The 26595-nt window shown below is 49.8% G+C and overlaps 2 protein-coding genes across 4 annotated transcripts in view; one reads left to right on the top strand and one right to left on the bottom strand.

The window, feature by feature from the left end:
- The window catches only part of NOL4L (nucleolar protein 4 like), a 63206-nt gene extending 56804 nt beyond the window's left edge, over positions 1-6402 (top strand). For all 3 annotated transcript variants that reach the window (XM_033074743.2, XM_033074745.1, XM_033074744.1), the window contains one exon: positions 1290-6402. In XM_033074743.2, coding sequence (XP_032930634.1) covers positions 1290-1489 — 200 coding nt within the window. In that variant the 3' untranslated portion in view covers positions 1490-6402. The remainder of the gene's footprint in view (positions 1-1289) is intronic.
- Positions 6403-8038: 1636 nt separating this feature from the next.
- On the bottom strand, positions 8039-25994 carry ASXL1 (ASXL transcriptional regulator 1). Its single transcript, XM_033074992.1, has 12 exons — positions 25897-25994; positions 21247-21329; positions 18089-18197; positions 16891-17011; positions 16722-16816; positions 16290-16383; positions 15867-16019; positions 15307-15470; positions 15124-15220; positions 14583-14688; positions 13556-14171; positions 8039-12851 (listed from the first exon to the last, which is right to left on the bottom strand). The coding sequence occupies exons 1-12, from the start codon at positions 25954-25956 to the stop codon at positions 9978-9980; spliced, it is 4572 nt and encodes a 1523-aa protein (XP_032930883.1). The 5' UTR covers positions 25957-25994; the 3' UTR covers positions 8039-9977.
- Between the last annotated feature and the right edge of the window lie 601 nt (positions 25995-26595).

Genomic DNA, 26595 nt, shown 5'->3' with positions numbered 1-26595 from the left:
TGAAGCTCTGGTTCTCTTGGCAAGGAGCATTTCTGCTGGTGCTGCTCCCCCCGCAGCTCCAGCATTGCTTTCCTTGAATGCTTTCCATTCCGCCCGGGGCAGTGAGCTCCCCTCCCTGCCACCATCACCAGTGGCACCCACCTGGACTTGGGGGCAGCTGAACTCCCCCATCCCGGTTTGCAAACAGTCGCAGCACCCAGTCCTTGCTCCCATGGCTGTCCCAGGAGCTCAGCCATCCCAAAGCCTTTCTCCAGCATCACCAACTGCTCCATCTGCCTGCGGCACCCAGCTCACAACCCAGGGATTAGTTCAGTGTCTCCTTCCCTCCAGGCTGCAGCCTTGCCAGCCTCCTCTCCTTGACTACTATCACATCTCTAGTACATCTCTTGACACTTCTCTCCTCATTTCCAATTGATTGTGTGTTTCTTACTCTTTGTCTTGCTTCCCTTACTTAGTCCAACATGAAACCAAGTCCACTTTTTCCCCTGCCTTTTCCTGCTGGGGTCGCTCATCAAGATAAACCATGGAAGCACAGCCCATGTGGGATGTTATTCCCCATATGCAGAGGGAAAACCAGAACCTGGAAGGTGATTGTGATGGTGCAAGTGCCAACAGGAGCTGGCTTACCTCCCAGCAGACCCTCTCTTCACAGAGCTGTGGGCCAGGCTGCAGGATGGGATTTTTGTCATGTTGGCTCTGAGACCTCTTTATAGAATTGCGGAATTGTTTGGTTTGGAAGAAACCTTAAAGTTGACTTCTCTCCAACCCCCTGCCACAGGCAGGGACACTTTCCACTAGAGCAGATTACTCCAAGCCCTGTCCAGCCTGGCCTTGGACACTTCCAGGGATGGGGCAGCCACAGCTTCTCTGGGCAACCTGTGCCAGAGACTCACCAATCTCACAGGGAAGAATTTCTGCCCTCTGTGAGGTTGAAGCCATTGCCTCTTGTTCTGTCACTCCATGCCTTTGTCCAAAGCACCTGTGCCGCTCTCTTGGAGCCCCTTTAGGCACTGAAAGGAGCATTAAGGTCCTCTCCCTAGAGCCTTCTCTTCTCCAGTCTGAACAGCCCCAATTCCCTCAGCCTGTCCCCCTAGCAGAGGTGCTCCAGCCTTCTGTATTCCTGTTGCAGAGGCAGTGAGTGGCTGTTCTGATGTCCGTGAGAGCTGCAGCTCCTCGCGTTATCTGGCACTGTGGAGACCTTCCAAGTGGTGCAGAGGTCTGGAATCACAACAGGATGAGCATGGGAAAGGTTGCTGTGCCTGAGCTTCTCTCTCACTTTTACTTGGCAGGTCCGACCGATCTCAGCATGAAAGGTGGGGCCTCCAGCACAGCCCCCTCCAACAGCACCAGCCGGGGCATGCAGGCGGCCCAGCTGAGCCCCACGGAGATCAGCGCCGTGCGGCAGCTCATCGCCGGGTACCGGGAGTCGGCGGCGTTCCTGCTCCGCTCTGCAGACGAACTGGAAAACCTCATTTTACAGCAGAACTGACTCCCCGTGTCTGCATCGCTCCTCGGTCAACAAGACAATTTATACCTGCTAGAAAGAGGCTCCCGGCGGTGTCCTGCTCAGGACCACCATTGTCCTCCCACCACGTGGTGGGCACATGTAGTTTTAGAAGGTGGGATCCAAAAGACCTGTTTTCTTTTACACTCCAAGCACCTGGGACTTCAGGCACAAGGACACATTTTGGAACCGTACCAACACCCGTGCCTCCGGCTGACCAGAAGCCAGCCCTGCAGCTTGGAAGGATGTGGGACTTTGAAGGGCAGAAGGGAGCCTGGGGAGGTTTGGGGCTGCAGATGTATTTAGAATAACCTTTGTGGACCCAAATGTTAGGTTCCCATCCCTGGATAATTTCCAAGTCTTAGGTGAGCTGAATCACATATTTATTGAGAAATGGACCCTCCTCTTCCCTTAGTAATTTATTTTTCTGAAAATGGATTCTTTTGAGTTTGTACAGATTGCCAGTTTTTTGTCTGTCTGATCAGAAGGAATTTATTCCTGTGAAATAACACATTCCATATCACTACACTACTAATTTCCAGGCAGCTCTGCCTGTTTCTCTGGTGAACCCTTGTCCCACAGGGAGCAAGTTTGCCATCCAGCCCTTGACATCGAGGCTGCTCAACCTCCAGTGAGCGTAGGTGGGAGCTGAACAGCAGCGCAAGCGTCCTGCTTAGGCCTTTGTTCTAAGGGGTCCCGTAGCAGCAGTGGGGTCTGAACCTCCCACAGAGACTCGACAAGCTCAGCAGACCTCCGGCTGGAAGGACATCTCACACTCATTAAAGTCATTGCAGATAAGAGAAGGAAGGAAGAAAGGAAGGAGATACCTGAGAAACACTGTCTTGCAGTCACCATCCGTACTCTACCTCACACTCCATTGTGGGCTTCTTCCAGGACTGGCCCTGCCGGTCCTGGGGGTCAGTGAGTGTTGCAGACATGGGGATCGTGCCGAGGAGGCTGGAACCTCCGGCTGGAGTCCTGCTGCGCCCGGCCATGCGCTCTGCTCCGTCTGCAGCCAGCCCTGGGGAGCACCGGGACGTGAACCCCAGCACCCGCGGGGTGTGAGGCAGGGCAGCCCCAGGGCTCACCCCCGAGGTGAGCTGGAGTGGTGATCGCCCCCTTCTGCAGGAGAGACGGGCAGCATTGAGCAGCAGAACTGACAAAGTCCTCTCCGGGGCCCAGGATCCTTCCCTCTCCCTGCTCACAGTCCTGGAACAAGCCCACAGTTCCCAAAGTGTGGAAGAACCGTAGTCCGATGACCATTCTGCCCTGTTTCCACCCCCCCACAACGATGCACTTCGTTTTGCTCAGTGCAATACCTACTGCCAGTGCTGCTAACCCAGGGACCTCGCTCCGGCCAGGGGTGCTGAGCCCAGCCCAGCAATGCAACGTGCTCTGGAGCTGAGCAGAGACCAGCGAGGGTCCCGCTGCTCCCTGTCCCCCGCAGCCCCCCCACTTGGCTCAAGTCCACACCATGAGATAGAAATTCGGTAAGTGTAAAGCTGTTTTGTAGGTAGAAACTTTCTTGGTTTGGAGCCAGTTCTTATCTTATTTTTTGGCCACTCAGAACCAGCGGCCGGGGGCTGCTGTTCCAGGGGCCAATGCTGGTGGCACAGCCTTGAGCAGCTGCTGGTCCGGCCAGGAGCAGGCCCGGGCAGTTCCCCTGTACCCTCTGACCCCATGATGCTCCACACACTGGAAGAGAAGCGAAACTTTGCCCTGCTCTTAGTCTCAGAACAGAAAAAGCTGCTGGCTCCTGAGGCCAAGTGTGCCTGGCCCCACAGCGGAAGGGATCAACCGTTGCATTGACTGTTCTCCCCAAACCTTAAAGTTTCCGTAGCATTTGGAGAAAAGGGACCCAGCCCCTCACCGTGGGGTGCAGCTGAGGGGTCAGTGCAGAGACGAGGTGATGGTGGCTCTTAGACCTGAGCCGATGCTGGAACCAGGAGCGTCGTGGCCACAGCCATCCCCTGGGGAGGGGCCCCAGGGATGCCAGCCCCCAGCCAGGGCTCAGACTTAACGCTTTCCCCAGCACTTCACAAGCCTGCTTGGTTTGAACACTGCATCCTCCCATACTTGGAATTTATGTAAATATTTATTTTTGTGTGAATACCATGAAGTAACAAACCTTTGACAAAATCTGTAACCGCAGCCATTTGTGAAAGTCTTACCGTTCAGGCAGGAGAGGCGGAGACAATCGCTGTCCCGGGATTCTCCCTCTCCGTGGTCTCCCACCCACGCCTGTGCCTCCCTCCTCACCAGAGGCAGCGGAACCTTTAGCCATAAGTTTGCCATCAGTTTGTACTGAAACAGAGGTAACCCGGGGGCACACGGACAGACCACCAACAGCCACAGCTGGGTTGAGTTTTATTTATCCAAGTCATTTCTGATCACCTCTGAACCCGTCTCGGCACATGTGGAAGTTCAGGAGCGCTCACACGTGGTCCAACTGCTGTAGAGGACACCGCAAAGGAGGGTGCCCAACACCGCCCTGCCCCAGCACCTGATGTTCATAACCTGCAGCTGAATGGTACAGACTCAGATTCCCAAAGCCCTGGTGACAGCCACATCTGGGACAAGTTGTGAAGCAAACGGGATTGACTCCGAATTTCTGTCAGGGATATTTTTTCTTTTTTTTTTTTTCTTCTACTTTTTTTTTTTTTTTTGTGAGCCACAGCATTCTGGTTCCTTTGGCATGAGCTCCACAGACATCTCCATGCTCTGCAGCTGCTCCATGCTCCACCATGGCTCCCTGTGCTCCAGGACTGTTCACAGCCACATTCCTGCGCTCTCACTGGGCAGGACGGGGTCAGGAATTGCTAGTCCAGGTTCTCAACAAGAAGGAACAAGCAGGAGCAGAATACACCGGCTTTCCAGATATCTGAGAGGTGGAAGGAGAATGCTGGGTTAGCAAATGGTCTGGATGGTCTTGGGTTTGGTTAAGAAAAGCTGATCACTGGTCGAAAAAAAAGAGATTTTTTTTTTTTGTAAATTTGATTTTATTTCAACACACCCATCCTGCCCTGGATGTGCAGTTCCCATGGCACTGTTTCTCTATGGGAGAGCGTTCCCGGGGTTGTGAGCAGATGTAACTTGTACCTCCCTGATCCCAAGGGCCACTTCCCTCCCGGAGCGGCCGTCGGATTTAGTACCAGTTCATGAAAAAAAAAAAAAAAAATGCTGCTTTGAACTCAGAGGGTTAATATACTTTTGATTTGTAATTTTTTGTAAAACTTTTTACAAGGTAGCATAGTATTTCACCAGACACCAACTACAATCCGTCCATGGTCTGATTTTTATATAATTTAGTGGTGCTTTAGAAACTTTTGTTCGGTTGTTTCGGAGCTGCACAGCTCAGTTCTTCGCCTGTATCTACCTAAGACCAATGTGAACCTTTGTATTTTTGCTCCTAATTTTGGACTCAGTGAAAGTGTACTGTTTACATGTACAGAACTCCCGACCCCGTGTGTTCTGCCAGACCTGCTGTTGAAGAGGAAGCTGCCCCTCACCCAGTTCGTCTGCTTAACCCAGCCACAGCCTCACCCACCCACCGCCACGCGCCCGCCCCGAGGGACACCCCACCTAACACAGACACCCTTTAAGCAATTTTGGGTTTTGCACAAGCTCTTGTGTTTTTTTTCCCCCCCCCAGTAGTTGTACGGATCAGCTGCAATTCCATTCAGGAGCTGATCCGGAGCTCTGAAGCACCAGATCTGGGCAGTGCTGCTGCCTCCCCATCCTGCTCCTCCTCCCGCACAGGCAGGAGGGTGGCACTGCCCTTAGGGTCCAGCTGATGTAGGGGAGCAGTGGAGGGAGCAGGGGGAAAACACTCCTGAGCAGAATTGGGAATACTTTAGGGAAGGGGTGAGCTCGCCCAAGCCGGCCATGGCTTGGGGTGGAGGGTGGGAGCGCGGTCCCACGGGAGGCTCCCAGCGAGGCAGAGGAGGCTCTTTGGGAAGCTGCTGCTTTCCCGAGGGCTCACGTAAGAAAGCGTATGGCACTTAATCCAGCTTCTAAGGTGACACTTTATTGCTTAATCAATTGACTCCTTTGGAAATGATATTTTTGCAGATAGGCACCTATGCAACTTCATGTGGCTCTTAAGCAGATGAGCACTTCCTCCTCAACGAGCTTGATAAGAGTTATTTGTGTTATATACTGTGGATTTTTCCAGTAAATGTGGCTTAATATTTTAATTCTTAGAATGTGTGTCTATTATATATGTGATGCAACTTAATTCTGTTCTGTTTGTGGAATGATTAGCACAGGCCAACTCCCTGTCCCCTCACTTAACAAAGACCAATGAGCTGTTAATCGAGCTGTTATCTCCATGGTATTACTTGCTAAATGCACTGATTTCATAAGTATGTGGAATCCTTTTTTTTTTTTTCTTTTGAATCTGTATATCATATATAAGACTGAATCTACTTAATAAACACTGTATAACAAAAAGGGCTTTCTCCTCCACTTTGAGCCCCGCTGGGTGCTGCTGGCCCCAGCGCTGCCCCTCGCCCCAGGCCCTGTGCGAGAGGTCGGTGCCATCAGTCACCAGAGCGGGATCTAAATTTAGGTGTTAAAAGGAAGAAAAAAAAAAACTAAACCAAAACATCTCTCAGTCCTATTGACATAAGCTGTGCTTTCCATTCCGTAACAGACAGCGTGGTTACCAGAGAGAGCAGTGGCAGCACTCGCAAAGGGGGCAAGGCACCAGTTTTATGCTTAACTTATATTTTGACAAAATTAATTTTGTGAAGTGTCTGGTTTTTGTGAGAAAAAAAAAGAAAAAAGAAAAAAAAAAGTTTTCATTGAAGTTTGTGCAAAGTTCTCCCTCATGGAAAATACTGATTTTTCATTATCAGCTTTATTCACTAAGTATAATAAACCTTTGCATCCATCAATGTTCCTCTTCAAGCGCTGTATAGATGCCATCTCCTGGTGTGATTGTCAGGAGACCCAGAGGGTCCAAGGGGTTTTTAGCAGCTTCCATGGAAACGCAGCTGCTCAGGGTGTGGGGATGCTGGTGGGGCAGTGGATGGGCTTCCCCTTCCCTGGATTTGCTGCGGCTTCAGCCGGGAGTGAGGCCAGGAGGACCCACCTGAATGTTTGTGCTTGTAAATGATCACCTGGGACAGCACATCCCAAATGGAGCATCCACGGAATTCATTAAAGTCTGGCAGCACAGCACCATGGCCGTGTGTCCCCGCCACCCTCGGGTCTGTGACTGAGCCTCTGGCTGAGCTTTGCTTCCAGATTTCCAAGGGAGCAGGGGAGGGGGCTGCAGGCCGAGGGGATGAGCAGGGCCAGGCCACACCAGCTGCAAACCAGTTGGCATCACCTGCTGAGGCTTCCACAGCTCCCTGGCCAGGCTGACTCAGGATGTCCCCACGCCTGCAGATGGCCCTGCAGAGCACGGCAGAGCCAAACAGCAGCCGGGTTGGGAGAGAGAAAATCTGTTATTTGGCATAGAAATATCACAGAGAGGAAATTAAAAAAAAAAAAAGGAAAAAACGTGTATTGCTCTTTGTGAAATTCTGATGTTAATGGGTTTTATTTTTTATTCTTGAAACCTCCCAGCCAGCTCCCCTATTCCAGAGGTAGCTACTCCTGATGCCGTCACTCTCCACCTCAATAAAACAGGGAAGGATTAACTAACTGAGTTTTAAAGCTTGGCTAAGTAACAACTCCATTAATTTTTTGCATTCCCGTATTTAGCTTATTTAGATTATCCAGGTATTCTGTGTGCAGGCAGCCGGCCAGAGCCAGAACATCAATGAACCACCAAAAACCACAAAAGCCTTTTTTTCACCCCAAATGCTGGTGCTGGAGCATCTGCTGCCCCCGCCCCGGCTCCTGTCTAGGCCATCGCTGCTGTTCTGTAACGGGAGCGCTGAGGAATGCCAGGAAGTCAGGGATTGTGTCACCACTCAGATCTCAGCACTCCCATAGCCCCAGGCAGGAGATCCCTGCTCACACTGCCGAACATCCACACAGTGAGAACCCAGACATGGAACATCATAATTCATGTTACTTCCTTCCTGCCCAGAAAAGAGAAAGGACTCGGCCAAGAAGAGAGTTTTCAAGTCGTTTCAATAAACTATAATTGGTATCACATTTAGGCTCTTGAGAAACAATTTTAGATCCATTTGTCCAACAAGGAGGGCAGTAACAGCAGGACCTGCCTTGATACTGGGAAAAGCCTCAGTGCTGCTGCCCACAGGCATCATCCCAGCAGGGCAGGGAGCCCCTGTGATTGTAGGGGGCCCTCAGAGTGTCCCACAGCCCCCCTGTAGCTCTCAGAGCCTTCACAGTGTCCATTCCCCAAGAGCCACACAGCATCTCTGCAGGAGCTGCATCATCTTCAGAGCTCTCTAAGTGCATAAAACCAGATTTAACAAAGCCAAGTAGCAACACAGCCCCTCCCCTTAGTGACTTGAGCAGAGCTCTGGAACAGCTGCAGTTAAAAGGGAGGAAAGGAAAAGCCACATTGGCTTTGAATGGAGGAGGATTTCAGAAAAAGGACTGAAACCACACAAGCAGATTTTACAGTGTTTATTTTTCCAATAGCACAAGGGACAGACACGAGCAGGCCCCCCCGAGGGCTCTGCCCCCCAGACCAGTCCGAGCTGAACACTGCAGTGGCCCCCAGGAGGCAGAGCCAGCCCCCTGCTCTGCTCCCCATCTTTGGTAAGCAGGTTCCACACCTCTGCTGGCCCCACCAGCACCGCAGCCCTGCCCAGGCTGGGGTGCCGCTGCACCAGGCTCTCATTCTCGTGGGATGAGGCTGGTGGATGCATTGAGGATAAAACCATCTCAGGGACTGAACTTGTTCCACCCCTCACGATTGTGGCTGAAAGAGGAACTTGCACGGCTGAAAGAAAGTGCATGGTGAAGGGAGGTAGGATGGAGCTGGAAAAGGGACGAGAAGAAAAAAATGAAAATAAACTCCCTAAAATTCTTGCTACTGCCCGCTTGAATAAGCCAGCGGCTTCTCCCCCTCACTGAAGCAATTAACTCTTGATTAGGAATTGCTCCAAGGAGAAAGAGAACTGCAGTTTTGCTCTCCCTCTCTGGATGCACATGGATGTTCATTCACCTCCCTGCAGCGCAGGTACAGCCATGCCCTGGGAGCTCAGGTGCAGCAACAACTGGCAAGAGCTAAAATGAGCAACCGGGGAGTGAGCTTGGCTCAGCAAATCCCACCTGGTCATCCTTGAGCCTGCACAGCACAGTCCACCCAGGCACCACGGGCACAGGGAGGCTGTCAGACCCCAGTGTGGTGAGCCTCACGTCAGGCAAGACAGGATACAGTGGCTCTGACAATAACTAACACCACTTTAATGCAATACTGCTGTAGAGCCTGGAAATCCAAGGAAAAAAAAAAGACCCCTTTATGCTCTATGTACATTACATCCATTTACAGAGTTGGCCAGTACTGTGTACAACATATAAATATATGATCAAACAGATGCAGAGAGGATACTTACAGGAGTCAAATAATTCACTTTATACATCCAAGAATGAAAATATAAAAAAAAGGAAAATAAAAAAGAGGAAAGAACACTGCTTTAAATGTTAGGTGATGGTCACACAGATGCACAGCTCGATGCTCACAGGTGCTCAGCTGCTGTAGGGTTTCAGGTCCTCACCACAAAGCTGCAGTGCAGAGCTCACTGCCTCTATCACTGAGCTCCAGGGAACCTCCAGTATTCCACAGCAGTTTGTGGAAGTCGGCCAAAGGAGGCAGGCACAGTCACTGGGCCAGTTCAGCCAGGAACAGTTCCCTGGCCACACAGCTTCCTGCAGGCCAGCAGAAGGCATTTGCTTGGCACATGCCCCAAATTCTTTTTACTCTTCTTGCATCTTCCACATGGGCTCCATGTGGCACCTGAGGGCTGTACATGGCTCCACAACCACCTGCAGAGCACGTCCCTGGGCACCACATCCTGCTGCAGCATCCAAAGACCATGCAGGACCATCCCTGCAGGGCAGCTCTCCGCTTGCACTCACCGCACAGCAGCACTTCCCACACGAACCGGGAATGGAGATGGCAGAAGGGGAGAGTGGAAGACTGAAGGGCCTCACCTTGTGCAGCCCTGAAATAGTAAACACCATCTTCCAGTTCCTTTGGATGTAAGGATTTCCTCCACAGAAGATCCAGGGATCCAGCGAACAGCCGCTCCCCCCGGTGTCAGCCTCAGCGCGATACCAGAGCACAGCCGGAATTTCCATGACAGCAGGAAGCAGCAGGATGGCTCCCATGGGGCACAGCCCACCCAGAGCAGGGTGTCCCCGTGAGCAGGAATGAGCTCTGCACTGTCGATCTCCGTGGGAAGGCAGCTCAACGTTCCTCACCAAAACGAAGTGTAACAGCGTTTCTACTATGAACAGAGAGTACTTTGTGTACAGGCGTTAGGATCAGTCATTATCAAAATACACACACTGAATATACAACCTGTCCCATGGCCATAATTTATTATCTCACCACAAGGCACAATACACAGAGCTTAGAGGGTCCTATACAGTCGTCGTGGCAGAAGGCGCCGCAGCCTTTGCACATGATCATGGCTTTGAGGCTGCACGAGCACTGGAACGAGATCTCATCGACGCTGCTGCTGTCAGCAAACATCTGCACGGCCAGGGCCGTGTTCCGGCTCGCAGCAAAGTTCGCTTTGTGGGTGAGCTGCACCACGCTCCCAGCAAGGCCTCGGGGGAAAGCCGGAGCGTTGGATGAATAATTAAAGCTGGTGGAATTAAGCTGCAGCTTTGAAAGCTTCCCATAAAACGCCTGCTTGATATTGAGCTGAGAGGGGATGGATGAAGGCTCCAAAGGGTGACTCTGTCCTTTTCCTGGATCCCTCGAACACTTAAAGAAGGGCCAGTCCATGACCAGTGGCTCTCTCTGTGTGTGCCCGGCCAGTTCTGTGGGCTGCTGGGCCACATCCCCCCGGTTCTCCGCATTACTCTTGGCTGGGCTGCCACACATCAGCACCTTCTCATTTCTGATCCCTCCCGGGGCGCTGCTGTGCTGCTTTGAAGTCCATTCCTCCCTGGCAGCTGGGATTCCTTCTCCCAATGCACAGCCCTTGTCCAAGGGAATCTGTTTGCCAGAGGACAAGGTTCCCATGGCTGAACCGTGATCCAAAGCTCTGGAGTGATGCAGCCTCACACTGGGGCTGGAAGGAAAACCAGAACCAAAGAGCTTTTTGCCTTGAACCCCACCGTAATTTTTATTGACCAATGCACCTCCTGTCTGGTTTGGTCCAAGAGAAGTTACAGCTGGAGATAAAAACCGAGGCTCTGTAGAGGCATTCAGCTTCTCTGGGCTTTTACTTGCCGTGACACTCGTTAATGGGTTGTGCTGTGGCATCCGGACCTGGGGCAACTCCTTCTGCTCCTCAAAGCTACAGGAAGAAAACGTTCTTTCCCGAGGGTCCACATCTTCAGACTTCGGAGAGGCACTTGCCACGTTTGCCTGTTGGTCTTGGCAGCTTAAAGTCAAACCAACTTTGGAATGTTTTTCTGGGACAGCCTGATCCTCTGCACCCTCTGCTCTAGGCAATGTTGCCCCTGATCCACAGGTTTTTTCCTGGGGATCTATGGAAGATCTCACTGAGTGAACATCATTGCTCCTGCTTTGGGCGCTCATCTTTATTCCTACATCTGGAGAAGATTCTTTGCCAAAACAGCGACCACTGCCTCTGTCCAGTTGCAGGGAGAGGCTTTCTGACTGCTTCTGCAGCACTGGCTGTGCAATTTCCAGCTTGATGTTGACGTGAGACACTGGGAGAACTTCTTCCAGTGGAAGCTTCCCTTTCAGCAACTGCATCACCAAAGGGTTGCTGGTCTCGATGGAGGACACAGGCCGAGCAGAGCTGGCTGGATGCTCAGCTTTCTGGAGTCCCCACCTCTGAGGTGGGGGTGCAACCAAGTCCCCAGAACAGGCTGGACTCTCTGTCTTCACAGACAATTTTGACCTAATTCCATTGTGCTTCTCACTGCTGCTGTGACAGGAAGAGCCTTTCCCAGCCACCTCCCTACAGCTGACACTTCTGAAGCACATCTCCACCTCCACATTCTCATCAGCCATGTCCCCTTCCCAATCAGAAGCAGTGTCTGTTGTTTCACTGTGTGTACTCTGTATTTCTTCATCTCCACTCCTCTTCAACTCCTGTGTCTCTCCCAGGGGTTGATGTGAATTTTCTGGTTCGGTTCTGGGGCACCTCTCCATTGGCTGCAGGAGTTTTTCAGAGGTATCTATCCTATTCTGAGAAATAAAGTCACCATGCACAGAGGGCTGCACTAGGGCCTCTCCATTTTGTTCCTCATTACTCAGTTTGCCATCACTGCCTTTCCCTGCCTGCAGCTGTGTGGCATCACACACTGCAGGGATCACTTTCTTCACTCCAGCAGTCACCATTTTGGAGGTATTATCAGCAACACATTTTTCCGGAAATGTTTTGGAGTTGTTATATCTAAAACCAGACACCTTCTCTGGATCATGGCATGCTGTGACACCCGGTGACAATTCTGGTGGAAAAGGACAACTGGAGAAATTTTGCTTTACATCAGAAGGATAATCCAGCTGTATGGTGGGAGCACCAACATCTCCGAGTTCCACCACAGCCCTGTCTCCCGTGGGACTGACCCCAGCTCCCTGCCCCCCAGAACACGACAGACTGGTCACCACAGGAACTGCACATTGCAGCTGTGTGCCCTCCTGTGATGCAGCACAAGATGGGAGTTCGGTCCTTGGGTCATGGAGGAGCTGCTCAGGACTCTCCTCCTGCCTCTCAGGAGTCGCACTGTCCAAGGATGACACAGTCAGAGCACCACAGAACGGTCTCCTGGGTGACCCATCCCCAGGCTGAGCGTCCCCTGACCCTGTGGCACAGCCTGAAATGCCAGTCCTTTCGCTTTTTGAGGACGAGTGATCTTGTCTGGAAGAGTGGCAGGAATTCACACCGGCTTCCTGAGTAGCCCCCTTGGAGTCAGCCTTCCCTCCGCTCAGATGAACAGACAGCTGTAGTTGTGCTCGCTGTAGATCTGACGCACGTTTTCCATGAGCTCTCTTGGATCTCCTGTGCTGGGAACGGCTGCTGGATTCTCCTCCACCTCCTCCTTCATCAGTGCTTCTCCCCCCGCCGGGGCCGCCCCCTCCTCCGATGGCGGCGGTGGCGGCTTCGCGCTGGGCTCGGGCTTGCAGAGCACGGGCCTTAATGTCTGCGAGGGTCCGGGCCCCGGGGCGGCCCCGGCCGGAGGGCTCCGTGCTGGGGATGATCCGGGGGCAGATCTGGTAAGTGGGCTGACCTTTAACCACCCAGGGTGGTTTAATACGTGAAAGTTGAATCTGAAAGAAAAAGGGTAATGCGGTAAGTTCTAACACTGACCATCTTCAGAGAAATGTGTTTTACTGGCAACTGCTCATCATCACAATTCTTAGCACAAAAATTCAACAAAAAATTTCAACTTAGAAACTAATTTGGGAAGCAGCACGGTCTCACAACCTCTGCTGTGTGATCTGTAAAGCTCAGTTCACACTAATATTGTTTTACCAGAGCCTGCAGGCAAATTTGAAATAAGTTATTTATATTCCAGTCTTCAGAATCAAACTGGTCTTCTCTACACCAGGATGACTGCCCTGAAGCTACCAAAATGGGTATCCTGGTCAAAATGGGAAAAGTCAGAAGAACACCGAGATTCTGTCCAAAAGCAAAAGAACTCAGAAACTACATAGGATAAAGAACACGATTTCAAGGTCTTTTGCAGTTAAGTCAGCTCATTTCAAGCAGCGTTTCTGTATCCACAGAAATGCAAATGAAGGGAGTAAGTCAAGGTTACCCTGTGCTCTTGTGCAAAGACCTTGGGATGATTTTCCATTCTTTGCCTGTCTAAATACGACAGCAAACCGTGGCAGTCAGAGGCACTACACCTGCTCTACCAATGAAACCCTTCGACTCCTTCCCTTAAGATGGCAACGCTTGACATTTTAATAATGTTTTGATACCACTGAGCACGGCAGCCCTGAGACACAGCTCTAAAGCTCTTTCTTACCCGGATGGGTGGGACTTTGGGCTCCTCTTTAGTAGGCTGTGGCTTTTCTGGGTGAACACTTTCAATTGTGTTACGAAAGGACTGACGATCTTCAAGCCGGGGCTTCTTTTCGGGGAAGGATGCAGAGGCAGCCTCCTCAAAGCTTTTCCTCTTCTGCTCCTTTGACTCCTGAGCAGAGTTCTCCTGGGGCAAACTGGGAATCCTGCTGGCAGCTGCCAATGATGGATCTTCTGATTTGCTGTTTGATTTGGAAGTCTCTGGAGAGAGGTGCAGTTCGGTACTCTCTGCCTTCAATCCTGCAGCCGAGGAGCTGCTCAGATCATCTTTCTTCAGGTCTGTCTCAGGCTTTGGCTCTTTATGAAGTGAGGGATCTGGCCCCACGGGAGCAGGCTCTTTGGGAGCCTCTGTGTGCTCAGCTTCCCGCAGTCTGTACAGGCTCCTCCTGGCCCTGCACCGCAGGTCAGCCCGGGAACGTTTCCGGAAGCGCCCATCCCTCTGGCGTGTGGTGGGCCCACGGGGCAGCCTCGCTTCTCCTTTAACAGACAGCTCTGTCCTGTTCTCAGCATCCTCCTGCACTGAATTCTGCGCCTGGGATTCTTCCTGGGTCAAGCCCAACCTATAAGGCAAACACAAAAGCCAGCTAAAAGCTAAATCTCACCCCAATTTCAGTGTTACTGAATAGCGCCAATATGGGCTGAGAGTCATCAAAGTGTCATTAACTCACCCTGCAAGGGGAGAACCCACACGATCCATGTTGCTATCACATGGAATGAGAAAAAATCCCAAAAGTTTGTGATGGAAAACACCACCAACTTACTTGGAAACCAAAGAGATGAGCTACAAAATTCTGTCGAACCCAGCCAATCCCACCGCGGATTTTCCCAGAGCAGCAGTTGGAATAATTCACCCCACAACCTGTTTTTCAAGGAGTTTACACTGCATCTGCTCAGGCACCCACAAACAGAAACACACTCTGTCACCTGCATAAACATGGATAAAACAGGATAGATGTGGTAAAATCTCTCACTTTTGCCCATAGTAGTCCTCGAAGAACTTCTCCTTCCATTGCTCCACTCTTTTTTCCTTTTCCATTTCCTGCCGGATTCGAACTTGCATCTCGTGGGTGAATTCACCTACATAGCAGCAAGAGACTAGAAATCAGTTCCAAACAAAACTCATTCTGCAAATACCACCTCTAGTTTTTGAACAGTACAGCAGTTAAATATATGAAACACAGACCTGCTGTTACCACCCTGCTCCCCATCCCACTCTGGATCCACATGCTGCCTGGGACTCCAGAAAAAATAATGTTTTAACAGGCAGGCCACCATTTAAGAAAAAACAAGTCTGGGACTACTTTATACCTTCACCACTTAATGCTGAAGGTCCCATGGCACCGAAAGAAATTGTATCTTTGATTTTAAACAAAAAAAAAAAAAGGAAAGAGTTGGAGGAAAGATACACAGCAAAGCTGGACTAAGTTCCTGCTCATTAACTGCAAAAGAAAACCAATAATCCTACAAAATGAGCAGCTGTTCCCCAGGCACTCAGGAAAGCCAGGCACTCACCGTCAGCAAGTCGCTCCCTCCAGCTCTGTGCAGCGTGGGTGAAGAACTCGTTGTTCAGAGCGCTGCCACTGAGGCGCATCAGCCCGTCAGCCCCCACCTAGCAGGACAAACAGAGCACATCTGCTCCAGCTGTTCCACACTGAAGAGGTAATCAGGGAAGGGAAAACACCTGAGTGCTCATACCTGTCTATCGACTTCAGGCAGAAGGTAAAGCAGCTGCTGCTGGAAGTGCGATGGAAGCGCGTTAAAGGTCCTGGAGTTGATCAGCGCTCGCAGGTTTGTGTTGACAAGGATGGAGCCTGGGGTTTCAAAGTCAATATCCTCACCCCTGTTCCGTTTCATTTGCCCTGGAGTTTAAGGACAGGCAAATAAAATTAATGTTGTGCAGAAGTATTTCAGCATTATGGGCAGAAATTTATGTCAAACTAAAACAGGAAAAGGAGAGAGAACGAGAGAGAGGGATGACAAAGAGTGCAGGTATTCAGGTGTGAAGAATGACTCCAGTGCAGTAATTAACAAACACACATCTGGAATTCTGACAGGAGGTCACAGTTCTGCCATATTCAGGTACAATTCTCAATGCTGCTCCTCAGGCCAGGCAAACTTTCAATTGTATCACTAACACTCGAGGTGGAAAGGCTTGTGACCTCAGGTCATCAAATGCCTCCTGGTGCTCTTTTCTCAGACACACGTGGACTTCACCACCACCAATCATTCTTCTGCCTTTAACCAGGAGCACGTACCAGCCGTGGGCTTTCGGATGCCCCTCAGCAGCTGTGGGGGATCCCTGTTTATCTCTGTCCTACTGCGCAGGCTGGTTTTGCACAGGGCCAAGGAGCTGCTGCTGCTGCTGGATGTGCTGCTGCTCTCTCCATCAGCGTGCCTTCCTGTGAAGCCTAAAAGCAAAACATCATAAAAATATGCAAAGAACAGTCAAAGCCCAACTGGGAGAGTGGTTTAACATACAGGAATTCTCTGTTACTAACAAATCTGCTATTACAGAGTATTGCCCAGGTGCCAACTACGTTGAGTGGGTTAAACATCTACACAACTCTGCAGTCTCACTCATTCTCAGCAGGTGTTACAGAAATCCTCAGGCAAACACAGATGACTGGGGACTGACAGAGATCTGTGAGGTCACTAGGACCCCTCAAGGTCATGCTCACCTGAGGCAGACTCCATGTGTGCCCCATTTACTTTCAGTGGGGTTAACACCACCCGTGGCAGCATCACACCCGTCTTTTTCTTCTGTTTGGTTGTCTGCAGACCAGAGAGAGAAACCAAGAACAAAACAAAGGAATGAAGGCATTATGGAAGAGTACAGTAATTGTCTAAGCAGCATATTCCTCAGTTAAAGAGCTGCCTGGCTTCTCCTAGCTGAATCTTCAGGCAACAATACATTCAAGACTAGCAGAGAATTCAAAATTGTCTTCCCATACATGATCCTTCCCCATCCTGCCACTTTCTGCCCAGGGAGACAGACTCATAACTCTTTCTGAGGCACTTGCGCACAAATAGTCCCTGTTATATCACCCCAACAGTAATGAAAGCTCCTCTTGAGAGGCTTCATCCTTCCCATTAGTCCCACTTTTTCCTACCTGGGAAGCAGTTCTGTAGCTCTCCCTGGTAGCAGGTCCTTTGCTCTGAGATTCAGTGGAACACGAGGCGTTAGAAGAAGTTTCATCAAGAGACACTGAAAGAGATGAGCTCTCAGTCAGACACAGAAGTAGGTCCAGGAGTTAAAGGTTAATGTCACCAGACACTTACCATCATTGTCACCACTCACAGTGCTGGCTTCGTTGGACCCACAGCTTTCTGCATCTGCTGTGTCTTCCAGCTCCTCCCCTTCTGGCACTGACAGATTCCGGGACCACTGCAAGGCATCTTTCTAGAGGGGAAACAGAACTGGGGTGGCTACAGCCCTCCCTCCCTCCCAAATCTGCACCAATGGGAGCAGATAGTTAATTAGATATACTTTAACCTTCAATTTTTTCCCCTATTTTAATCCTTGATGCAGAATCATATAATAATCTATATTTGGGCTCATAGTGGAACAGAAGTCACCTACACTAAGAGCACTTGTAGCCTTCCCAGACAAGTAACACATATCCAAAATACCAGGTTAATAATAATTAATTTAATAGAAAGGTTCTTACTATTTCACAATTTTCTGTAAGCAATGAGTTCTTATTAAAGAGAAGCATCTCACTATGAAAGAACAAGTAGCATCAGAGTGACCAAACACTAAGACAGCAAGCTTAGGAGATGCATTTCCTACTTGTATAATAAAAGCCATTTCAATGCCATCTATTTTCAGCAAAATGTGTCAATTCAACCAGATGTTCTAACATCAGAAAAAATATGGAAATGAAATAGCTGAGATCTATTAAGTTAACATTATCAGGGAATCCAACAGTACAAAAGCTCAAGACCAGAAACATTTTCAATATTTAATATGACTGGAACAATAAACTAAAAATACAAAAAGTATTCCAGAGAGATTTCAAGATCTGAGGAAAATACTGATGCTAAATAACACTGGATATAGTGGAATACAGAGCAAGCAGCCAGAAGAATGAATATACATTTTCCTATCAAGATTTTACTTGTCACTACAAGTTTTTGGACCAGTTCCTTGGTTGGCTGCTTTCCCTTGGGGCTGGCAGCAAGGGAATGCACAGGTCTGTTCTGATGAGCAGCCACCTGAGCTGGGTACCAAGTACTGCAGTAAGAGGGATTCATTTTGCTTGGGCAATTCAAGAAATAATAGTTGGGGTTTTTTAAGGAATTTACCATAGATGGCTGAATATAGCTGAAAGATACAAGCTCCAACGAAATAATGAATTCCAGACCCTCTCTCACACGATGATCTCACCACTCATGAGAGACAGGGTAACACTCAGCCCTGCACAAGGAGCAGAACTCACCCCTGGGCCCTCAGCTGGGAGCAGAGCTCAGCATTTACCTTGAGTGTGAAAAGGCTGATGCGTCCAGGCAGTTTGTAAAAGAGCCCATCCCCTCCCCGGGAGTTGGAGTGGAGCATGGCGTTGAGGCAGGCCAGGGGAGATGTGCCACTGCAACAGAGACACAGAAAGGAGAGAGCTTAAGAAACAGATTATCAAGAAAACAGCCTGAAAGATCTAGTTAAATGAGCATCCTTCAGCTGATGAGAGGAACAGAGGTAATGCCATAAACTTTATGGGACAGGCACTTCAGTCAGAACAGTGTCACTGGTTTCATTCTGACCTGTACATCATCCTTGCACATCACAGCAAACAGGAAATGTGACACTAATTTTAATGCCATCCTTGCCTATTTTTAGACATTTCTAACTTTTATCACCTGTTTCCTTCCCTTCTCTCCTGGAATCCTTCAGTATTGAATTCATTCTATAAAACCCCAGATTTATTCAGCAGTAAGAAAGATGTAACAAACTGTAGACTCACGTGTTGCTGCAACATCTCCCTGATACTTCACGGACCAAACTACTTGAGCAGAGTTCGATACAAAGGCACTGATGCTCTCATTTGGTAATTCCTACATAAGTCCCTGGTTAAAGCCCCATCCTACACTCACACTGATGGAACTGCTCTGCCACGTAATAAGGTGCTTTCCAGTAAATCCCACATGCACAGGCACAAAGTTGTCTGGAAGACACATTACACCACTATTGACTGCATTCCTAGTAAAAGTGAAACTGAAAACTGGACTGAGATAAAGTATTTCAAAGAAAATCATTCTCAAATTGAAAATACAGAATAATTTCTGTTTCCACCTTATATGTGTTTGGGTTTTGGACATGACTTCACATGCCACAGCAACAGGCAAAGTTACCCTGTATCACTTTTAAATCATGTGAACAAAATTTCCAGTGTTCTGTCCTGTTAGACAATGTTTTCCCCTCGTGTTTACCAGACACTTCAAGCACACTCACCAGCCACAGAGCTCTCTTAAAACAGCAAAGTAAGTAATTTTCCCCAAAACAAGAAAAAAACCAAGCAGTTAAAACTCTGCCAGGAGCTAAACTCAGCATGGTGCTGGCTCATGGGAATGTCAGTGCCCTGTATGGCCCTCCCAGCAGAGCAGCGTGACCCCCAAAACAGGGAGCCCCACCTCAGAATTGATTCAGAAGGAAAAACATCTCAAGGCACTGAGCTATTTCCTTCAGGAAATGGAGTTTCAGGAAGAGCTTCTATACAAGCACAGCAAAGCCCGCTGCACGTTCAGCCAGGCAAGCTCACTGCCTTTATTCTGCAAACAATCGCACTCTGAAGAAAACAATCTTTTCTTAAAGCAGAGAATTAATGACCAGGGAAGGAAAAGCAGATATCCCAAGGGAAACCATCGACCTTTAAAGGAATGAGTTAGCTTTGTGGGATTTAACATGACACATGTTCCGAAGTCTGGTCTTTACTTACACACAGTGACAGGTCACTTGTAAAAACTGGGAAAGCACAGGATAATTTATGTGTGTGAAGAGCCCTGCTATTATCTTTGGCAGGGGACAGCCTGTGCACAGAGATCTTCAACTGCCTGCTTAGGTAACAGGAGTTATGTGAGAGAGTTGTAGAAGATTTTTTAAAGCAAAGCTCCTCTTATGAAGGTCCTCATTAAAATATGTCTGAATTCTACTGAAACCACTGCCCACATCCAAACCAGAGAAGATCCCACCAAGCATCACAAAATCATGGAACAGTTTGGGTTGGAAGGAACCTTAAAGACCATCTTGTTCCAAATCCCCTGCAATGGGCAGGGATCCCTTCCACCAGACCAGGTTGTTCCAAGCCCTGTCCAGCCTGGCCTTGAAAACTTCCAAGGACGGGGCAGCCACAGTTTCTCTGGACAACTTGTGCCATGACCTCACCACCCTCACAGGGAAGAATTTCTTCCCAATATCCAATCTAAATCTACCCTCCTTCACCTTAAGGCCATTGCCCCTTGCCCTATCACTACATGCCCCTGTGAAAAGTCCCTCCCCAGCCTTCTTGCAAGTCCATGGAAGGTAGGTGTTCCAACAGTTCCAAGTCTGATGCAGCAGTACACACCAGCCTCATGCCCTTTCAAACAACAGCAGGTCCCACACCCAACACCTCTGTACACGTCACTGATTTTCACTATTCAAAACACCCCAGCTGTTTCCTGATCTCACACAAACAAGGAGCAGAAACAAGCTGACATTTAGGTCCCAGAAGAAATCAGTTTACCTTCTGTAGTTGGGTAAAGTACAGGTTCAGGAAATGCAAACACCACAGTGAAAAACAACCCACAGAAACAAAGGGAGGGAGAAGTAAGACTAGAAATAGTCCTTGTATCTGGATTTCCCAGAAGTCCATCCTTGGACAGCAGCTTTTTGTGTCTCTGGTAGTCAAACTTCCTTTATTTTTTCTGCCAGGCAGCAATAACTGAGGCATTTGGACTATCACAGTTACCCACTTTCTTTGAGCTGCAAGACACTCTGTATTTCTACTACTGTCATGGAAACAGATGGAAGCTCACAAGAACTTAACCAAGGAAAGCAGTCTCCCACTTCTGCCCTTTCCAAGGCTTTGTATCAGATTCTTTTCCACATGAAACCCACTCTGAGATGGGTATCTCCTCCCTACAATGTCAAGAGCCGTAACTGTGTGATGTGAGCTGTGCTCTCCTGGTGCTCGAGAATCTGAGCATAAGCCACTGGCATAGAGAAAACTATCTCTTCTAAAACATAATGTCTGCTCTAGAAATGGAGTATCAGAGGAGATAAAACTTAAACTGTTCTAAACTCAGGTCACAATAGCAGAAACTGCTGGGAGCTACTTATGTGAACCATGGGAGTGAGTGGTAAGTACAGCACAATGCAGGGGCCTGATCTGCAAGAGGCATTTATTTCACAATAGATGGATGAAGGGACTCTGTATATTATAAAAAAAATCCAAGAACATCTTCCAGTTATTATCAGTAAAAAAACCCCTCACAATCTGTATATAAATGTCTGTACTGTCATCTGAAATTACCAGGCTGAAAAGAGAAAAAGGGAAGCAAAGTGGGCTGGGGATGAGGCAGAACTGTATAAAGCAACACCAGCCTTCATACACTGCCTCCCCCATGCTTCACACTGGTTTAGACAAAATCATCAATACTAACCTCATTTCCTTTAGACCTTCAGCCTCTATGACCTGCAGAATCTGTTTTGGGGTCATAGGAGCATCTGAGTAATTTTCCAGCACCTGAAAAGACAGAAAGACCAAGTGTTATTACAGAATTGGCTTCTGCATTCCCAGAACTACTCCATCAGCTGTGGCCCAGACCCAATAATGTGCCTCTTCAAACTTGATTCACCTGCAAAGACACACAGTAAAATTTCAGGGTACCTCAAGATCCTGGTGAACACTGATCAAAGCCACAAAAGGTTTTACCTTCATCTCTTCCCAAATTAACTGAAATACAAACATGGAGGAGTAAAAGCAGCAGAATTTGGCCTTGACCCCAAAGGAAGCTTTACAGACTTCACTATACATTAGATGGAGCTGCTGCCAAACTGAACAGTGGTCAGTGACCTGTAATGATGTAAAACCTTCTCCTACCTCTCCACAAAGCATCCAGTATTTTTTTGTCTTTAAAAATATTACTGGGCAGCTATACAGTCCCATACTGTACCTTCCTCAGATTACTGCATTCATTTCATCTTCACTCCATCCCAGGAAGGGAACCACAAGTTAAGAGTCAAAATTTATGTCAGAGAAGGACAGAATTCAGAAAAGGACAAGAAAACAGTAAAGGATTTGGGAAAAAAAATCTGGCTAGAGACACTAAAAAGACTTAAGAGTGTTTGCCTTTGACATAAAATGAAGAAAATCAGATATTAAAAGGCAAAACAATAAATAAGAACTCATCCTTTCATATATTATATCAAGAATAGAATTGTCACTTCTATACAAAGAAGTAAAGAGGTTATTGCCTTTTTTTTTTTTTTTTTTTAAGTCTGTGGTTCTTACTGCTCTGAAATGACTAGAAGGAAGAACTCAAGGATTCAAAGAGAGGACCGGACATTTCTGTGGATAAGAAGATTATCCACATAAACAGGAAACAATGAGCAAAAATAAGCTGCAGTAGATGTAAACCACGCAGTTTCTTTGGGAGCAGATTACCCCACAGCTGCCGACCACGCGCCGGCTCCTGCGCCTTCCCCGGCAGCAGCCAGTGCTGCTCTTGGAATGCAAAGGCACCCAGCACCACACAAGCAAAGAGAGGGTGAGACAGGCACAGGCCATGGTCTGGAACAGGCATGGAAAGCAGCAACAGGAATTCACTCAGGACCTTTTTGATCATAGCATGGTGTAAATTCCGCCAGCATCACGGCCACACGACGCACAGCCCTGGTGTCATCGGTCCCCACGTTTTAGGAGACAGCAACACGGCGCTGTCTCTCAGTCTGACTCGTGTGGGAAGCCAGAGGAAGGACCCAGATGCCCCATTTCCATCAGCAGCATCTAGAAGTGAGTCACTGCAGTAGCCACACCAATGGGACATGAGCAAAATCACCTCAAAGCTGTGCAGGCCAACGTTTGCACCTTAGACCATCTCCACCCACCACAAGTAACAAAAAACCCAACTGCAGCTCTGCACTTCAACTGTATGTGTGATGAGGCTGGGCTGGATGGGGTTTGGAGCAGCCTGGACTAGTGGAAGCTGTCCCTGCCCATGGCAGGGGGCTGGAACAAGATGATCTTTAAGTTCCTTGATTCTACAAACTGAATTTCTCAAATCATATCCACCCAACAGGTATTTTGCATATGTTTGAAGCTCACAAGCTTCTGAGAATGACGTAAGAATCTCATGGGGAAGAGAATTAAGAGAACTAACTTGAGTTAAAACCCAATGAAAACACAAAGACTAAAGAAAAATCAAAGCAAGTGATGAGCCATATTCACAGAGAGTCAACTAATTAAATTCCACACAGCTCCATCACACTTCTTCCTCCCTCCATAGGTTACAAGGTCTCCATGTCTCCCTCCTGAGCTGTCACCTCATCACTCAAAGGCTGCAGACAGCTGACACGGGGAAACTCATTGCTCCTGAGCCCAGTGAGATCTGCAAAATACAACATGCCTGTTCCAAAAAATCAGGGAATTATTCAAACCTCTCTCCAGTGACAGACACAGCAAGTGAAGTATGTGGCCTAAAACTGAGCACAAAGGAGCATTTACATACAGATAAAAGAATCTATGCTCAGGGGAACAATTTCCAATCAAGAGCTGTATTAAGTATACAGAGCACTTAATGGAAGAACTGGGGGAGAGAGGATCCTGCAAGCTTTAGACACCAAATCCCAGTCTCCAGCACTGCCCCTTCTATTCCTCTCCAATCTGACACTCCCAGCACCACATCAGCCTTCCACCCAGAGCTACAAAACCTCAGCACTGGCTATTTCTTACCCCCAAAACGGAATTTCCCCCCCTCTCTACTATTTATAGCACTGATAGCTGAGGGTGCCTGTGCCCCTAAGTTTACATCACTTCCTCAATTTACTGGTCATCTAGCTCTGACAGCACTTGTGGGGTTCTGCCATGGCTTTGGGCATCCAGATGAGCCTTTAAAGGTTTATTTTATGGAACATGCAGAGTTTTAGCTCTGTAGGAGGAGCACCACTGAAGAACACTTTTGCCTGTGATTCTCAGAAATGTTGAGCAGAATACAAAATACACCAGCACACGTCAGAGAGGGAAATTAAAAGCATTTTGACAGGGAGCATGTGTAAGACTAGTGTGAAATAAAGATCTATTTTTAGTGGATTTACAATCAGTCCTGCAAGCTGGAAGTGCAGCTACGCAACTGTAGGTCTCTTTAAGTGGATAATCTAGTATGAGATGGTTCTATTTCTGGTGCATCAATGGCTCTAAGATGCTGTTGAGGCTTAGGTATCTCAGGCACCCACCGTGCCTGAGGTCCTGGCCAAAAGACAGGTGAGAGGAACTGTGTGAAGAAATGCCTTCCCCATCACACAAGGGTGATGAGGTGTATTAGGTGACTGCTTTAGAGTCACAGTCTCATGTGCTGCTTTGGGAAGTCTATAAATACTGATATTTTTTCACCTGTCAGAGCTCAGGATGTTTGAATGAGCTTTGTGCAAGGTCACATAGCACAGCTTCTGCCCCCAGGGTCACCTACCAGGAAAGCATCCCTGCCACCTGCAGTGACACACCTGGTTCAAAGAACCTGGATCCCAAGGAGAAATGTAGGATGGAGAACAAAACCACCAGGCTCCTGCAGTGAAGTTCCACAGTAGCTGCCTTATGCCCTTCTCCAGTTTTTCAAGCAAAACCACGTGGGTCTAAAATATTATCATTTACACACAAAAGATGATGCAAGTTGCTGGAAGTCAGATGCTTGTCTGATTAGGTTTTCTCCTGGCAAGCAGTAAGAAAACACTCCAATAGCCAAAAACATCTTACTCAGAAGCACCAAAAGTTATCCTGAACATCCTCAGTACAAGATACAAGCCTCATTGGACTCACCCACGCTGTTCCTTCTGAATGTTTATATGCTTCAATACATAACCTGGACTGGCAAAACCAAAACAAACACACACAAAAGGAAAAAAAAAAAAAAAACCAGCAAGGAGACAAAACACCCTCAAGCTCTGCAAATCCATTTCTGCAAAAGTCCAGGGACTACACAGAAGGAACACATGTATCCTCACAAGTTGTACACCACTGATAGGGCTATGGGAAGGCACCACAGGTTCCATTCACATCCAGTAGCTGGATCATCCCTTACTCCATCCCTGGCACTGCTGTACCTGTGTCACTGTGCCACCAGGAGAGAGCCAGCTCCTTCCACCCAAATGCCAGTCAGCCAGCCTAAACATCTCAGCATGCAGCCCTGAAATCAAACCTCTGACTAGCTCACTGAAAGACACTGCAGTTATTTTTCTTTTTTAGATTTCCTACTTCATAACTGAGGACAGATCCAGCTCAAAGGCTTCACAGAGGGAAGGGAAGGCACCTTCCACTGACAGGGTCCAATGACAGCGGCATTCCCACAGACACCTCCGGAGCTGGGCTTGGAAGTTGAAGCCTTCAACAAGGAGATTCTTTAAGACAAAAGGACTCAGACATCTCCATGGCCATGTCTCCTAAACCCAAAAGTGACCAAATACAGGCTGATTCAGGGATGTTCAGCCCAGCTGCTGCTCCAGCAGCCCTGCACTCGCCACCGGCCCTCGGGCGCTGCCGGTGCACAGAAAGAACCCGCACCCTCACTAATTAAACCAGAAACTTTTGACAGCGGCCGTGCCCTCTCCGGAGGCTCCGGTTCCTCCTACAGAGCTTTAGAAGCATCTGAAAGGAAGAGAATGAGCGGGACGGTTCCCGCAGCCCCGCCGGGCACGCACTGAACCGCTGCGGGACGGCACCTCCCGCGTCCCAGCCCGGGACCGCCGCAGCCCCGCGGGCGGGAGGCGGCGGAGGCCGCTGGGACCCCCGGCGGGCGGGCAGCTCGCCGCTGAGGGCCGGGGGCGCAGCTCTTCCCACCGCGCTGAGGAAGAAAAACAACCGTGCAGGAGACCCCGGCCACAGCGGCCGGCAGGGGAACCGCGGGAAGCCGCGGGACCGGGCGGGGAACCGGCAACACCGCCCGCGCCCTCCAGGCGGGCCCGGCCCCCGCTTTTACCCCCTCGAAAGCGATGGCGGCGCCGCCGGCCCCGTTACTCGGGGAGGGGCCGGACGCGGCGGGAAGGCCCTGGGGCACGGCAGAGCCCCCGGGCCCCCTCCCTGGACGCCCCCCCGGCCTCACCAGGCGGGCGGCCTCGGCCCACGTGCGCTCCTTCTTCCTCCTCTGCTTCATCTCCTTCATCCTCCTCCTCCTCCTCCTCCTCCCGCGCGGGCGGGCGCGGCGGGCGCGGACCGTTGGGCGCGCGGGCGGCAGGCGGGCGGCGGCGACCGGGGCGGGGTGGGCGCGGCGGGCGCGGCGGGCGGGGCGCGAGGCGGGGGCGACTCCGGGCGCTACGGGAGGCGGCGGCGGCGGCTCGGGCCCGGCATAACAACGGGGTCAAAGGGCCGGGAGCGGGGCGGGGCGGCGGGGCCCGGCGACGGTGGCCGCGGCGGGACACGGAGAGACCGGAGGGGAGGGACCGGAGGGGCGGGCCTGGGGCCGGTTTGAAGGAAAACAAACTGCAAGGACCGCCGGGAGTTGTAGTTCTCCTGCGTGGCTCAGCGCTGCGCCTCTTTGGCCCGCGCACTACAAGTCCCAGCGGGCGCTGCGCCGCATGGCGGGAGAGGCCGCTGCTGCCGCATGGCCGCGGCGGGGAAGCGGCACCGCCCGGGCCGGGGGCGGCCGCGGGATCGAGCTGGAGCTGAGGGCTCCAGGCTGAGGGCTGCGGCTATGGGTGTTCCAGCATCCCAGTTACCACAGAATCAATTAAGCTGGAAAAGACCTCCGAGTAATCAGTGAGTCCAACCTCTGACCCAACACCACCATGTCTACCAGAGCAGG

The sequence above is a fragment of the Catharus ustulatus genome, chromosome 17 (genome assembly GCF_009819885.2).
Source record: "Catharus ustulatus isolate bCatUst1 chromosome 17, bCatUst1.pri.v2, whole genome shotgun sequence".
Lineage (NCBI taxonomy): Eukaryota > Metazoa > Chordata > Aves > Passeriformes > Turdidae > Catharus > Catharus ustulatus.
This window is presented reverse-complemented; position numbering and strand designations above follow the sequence as displayed.

Coding starts and splice junctions, on each gene's coding strand:
- ASXL1 (XM_033074992.1), bottom strand. CDS start 25,956: ATGAAGGAGATGAAGCAGAGGAGGAAGAAGGAGCGCACGTGGGCCGAG. Junction 15,221..15,306: donor TGCCTGAAGTCGATAGACAG/GTATGAGCACTC, acceptor TTGTCCTGCTAG/GTGGGGGCTGACGGGCTGAT. Junction 12,852..13,555: donor CCAAAGTCCCACCCATCCGG/GTAAGAAAGAGC, acceptor TTTTTCTTTCAG/ATTCAACTTTCACGTATTAA.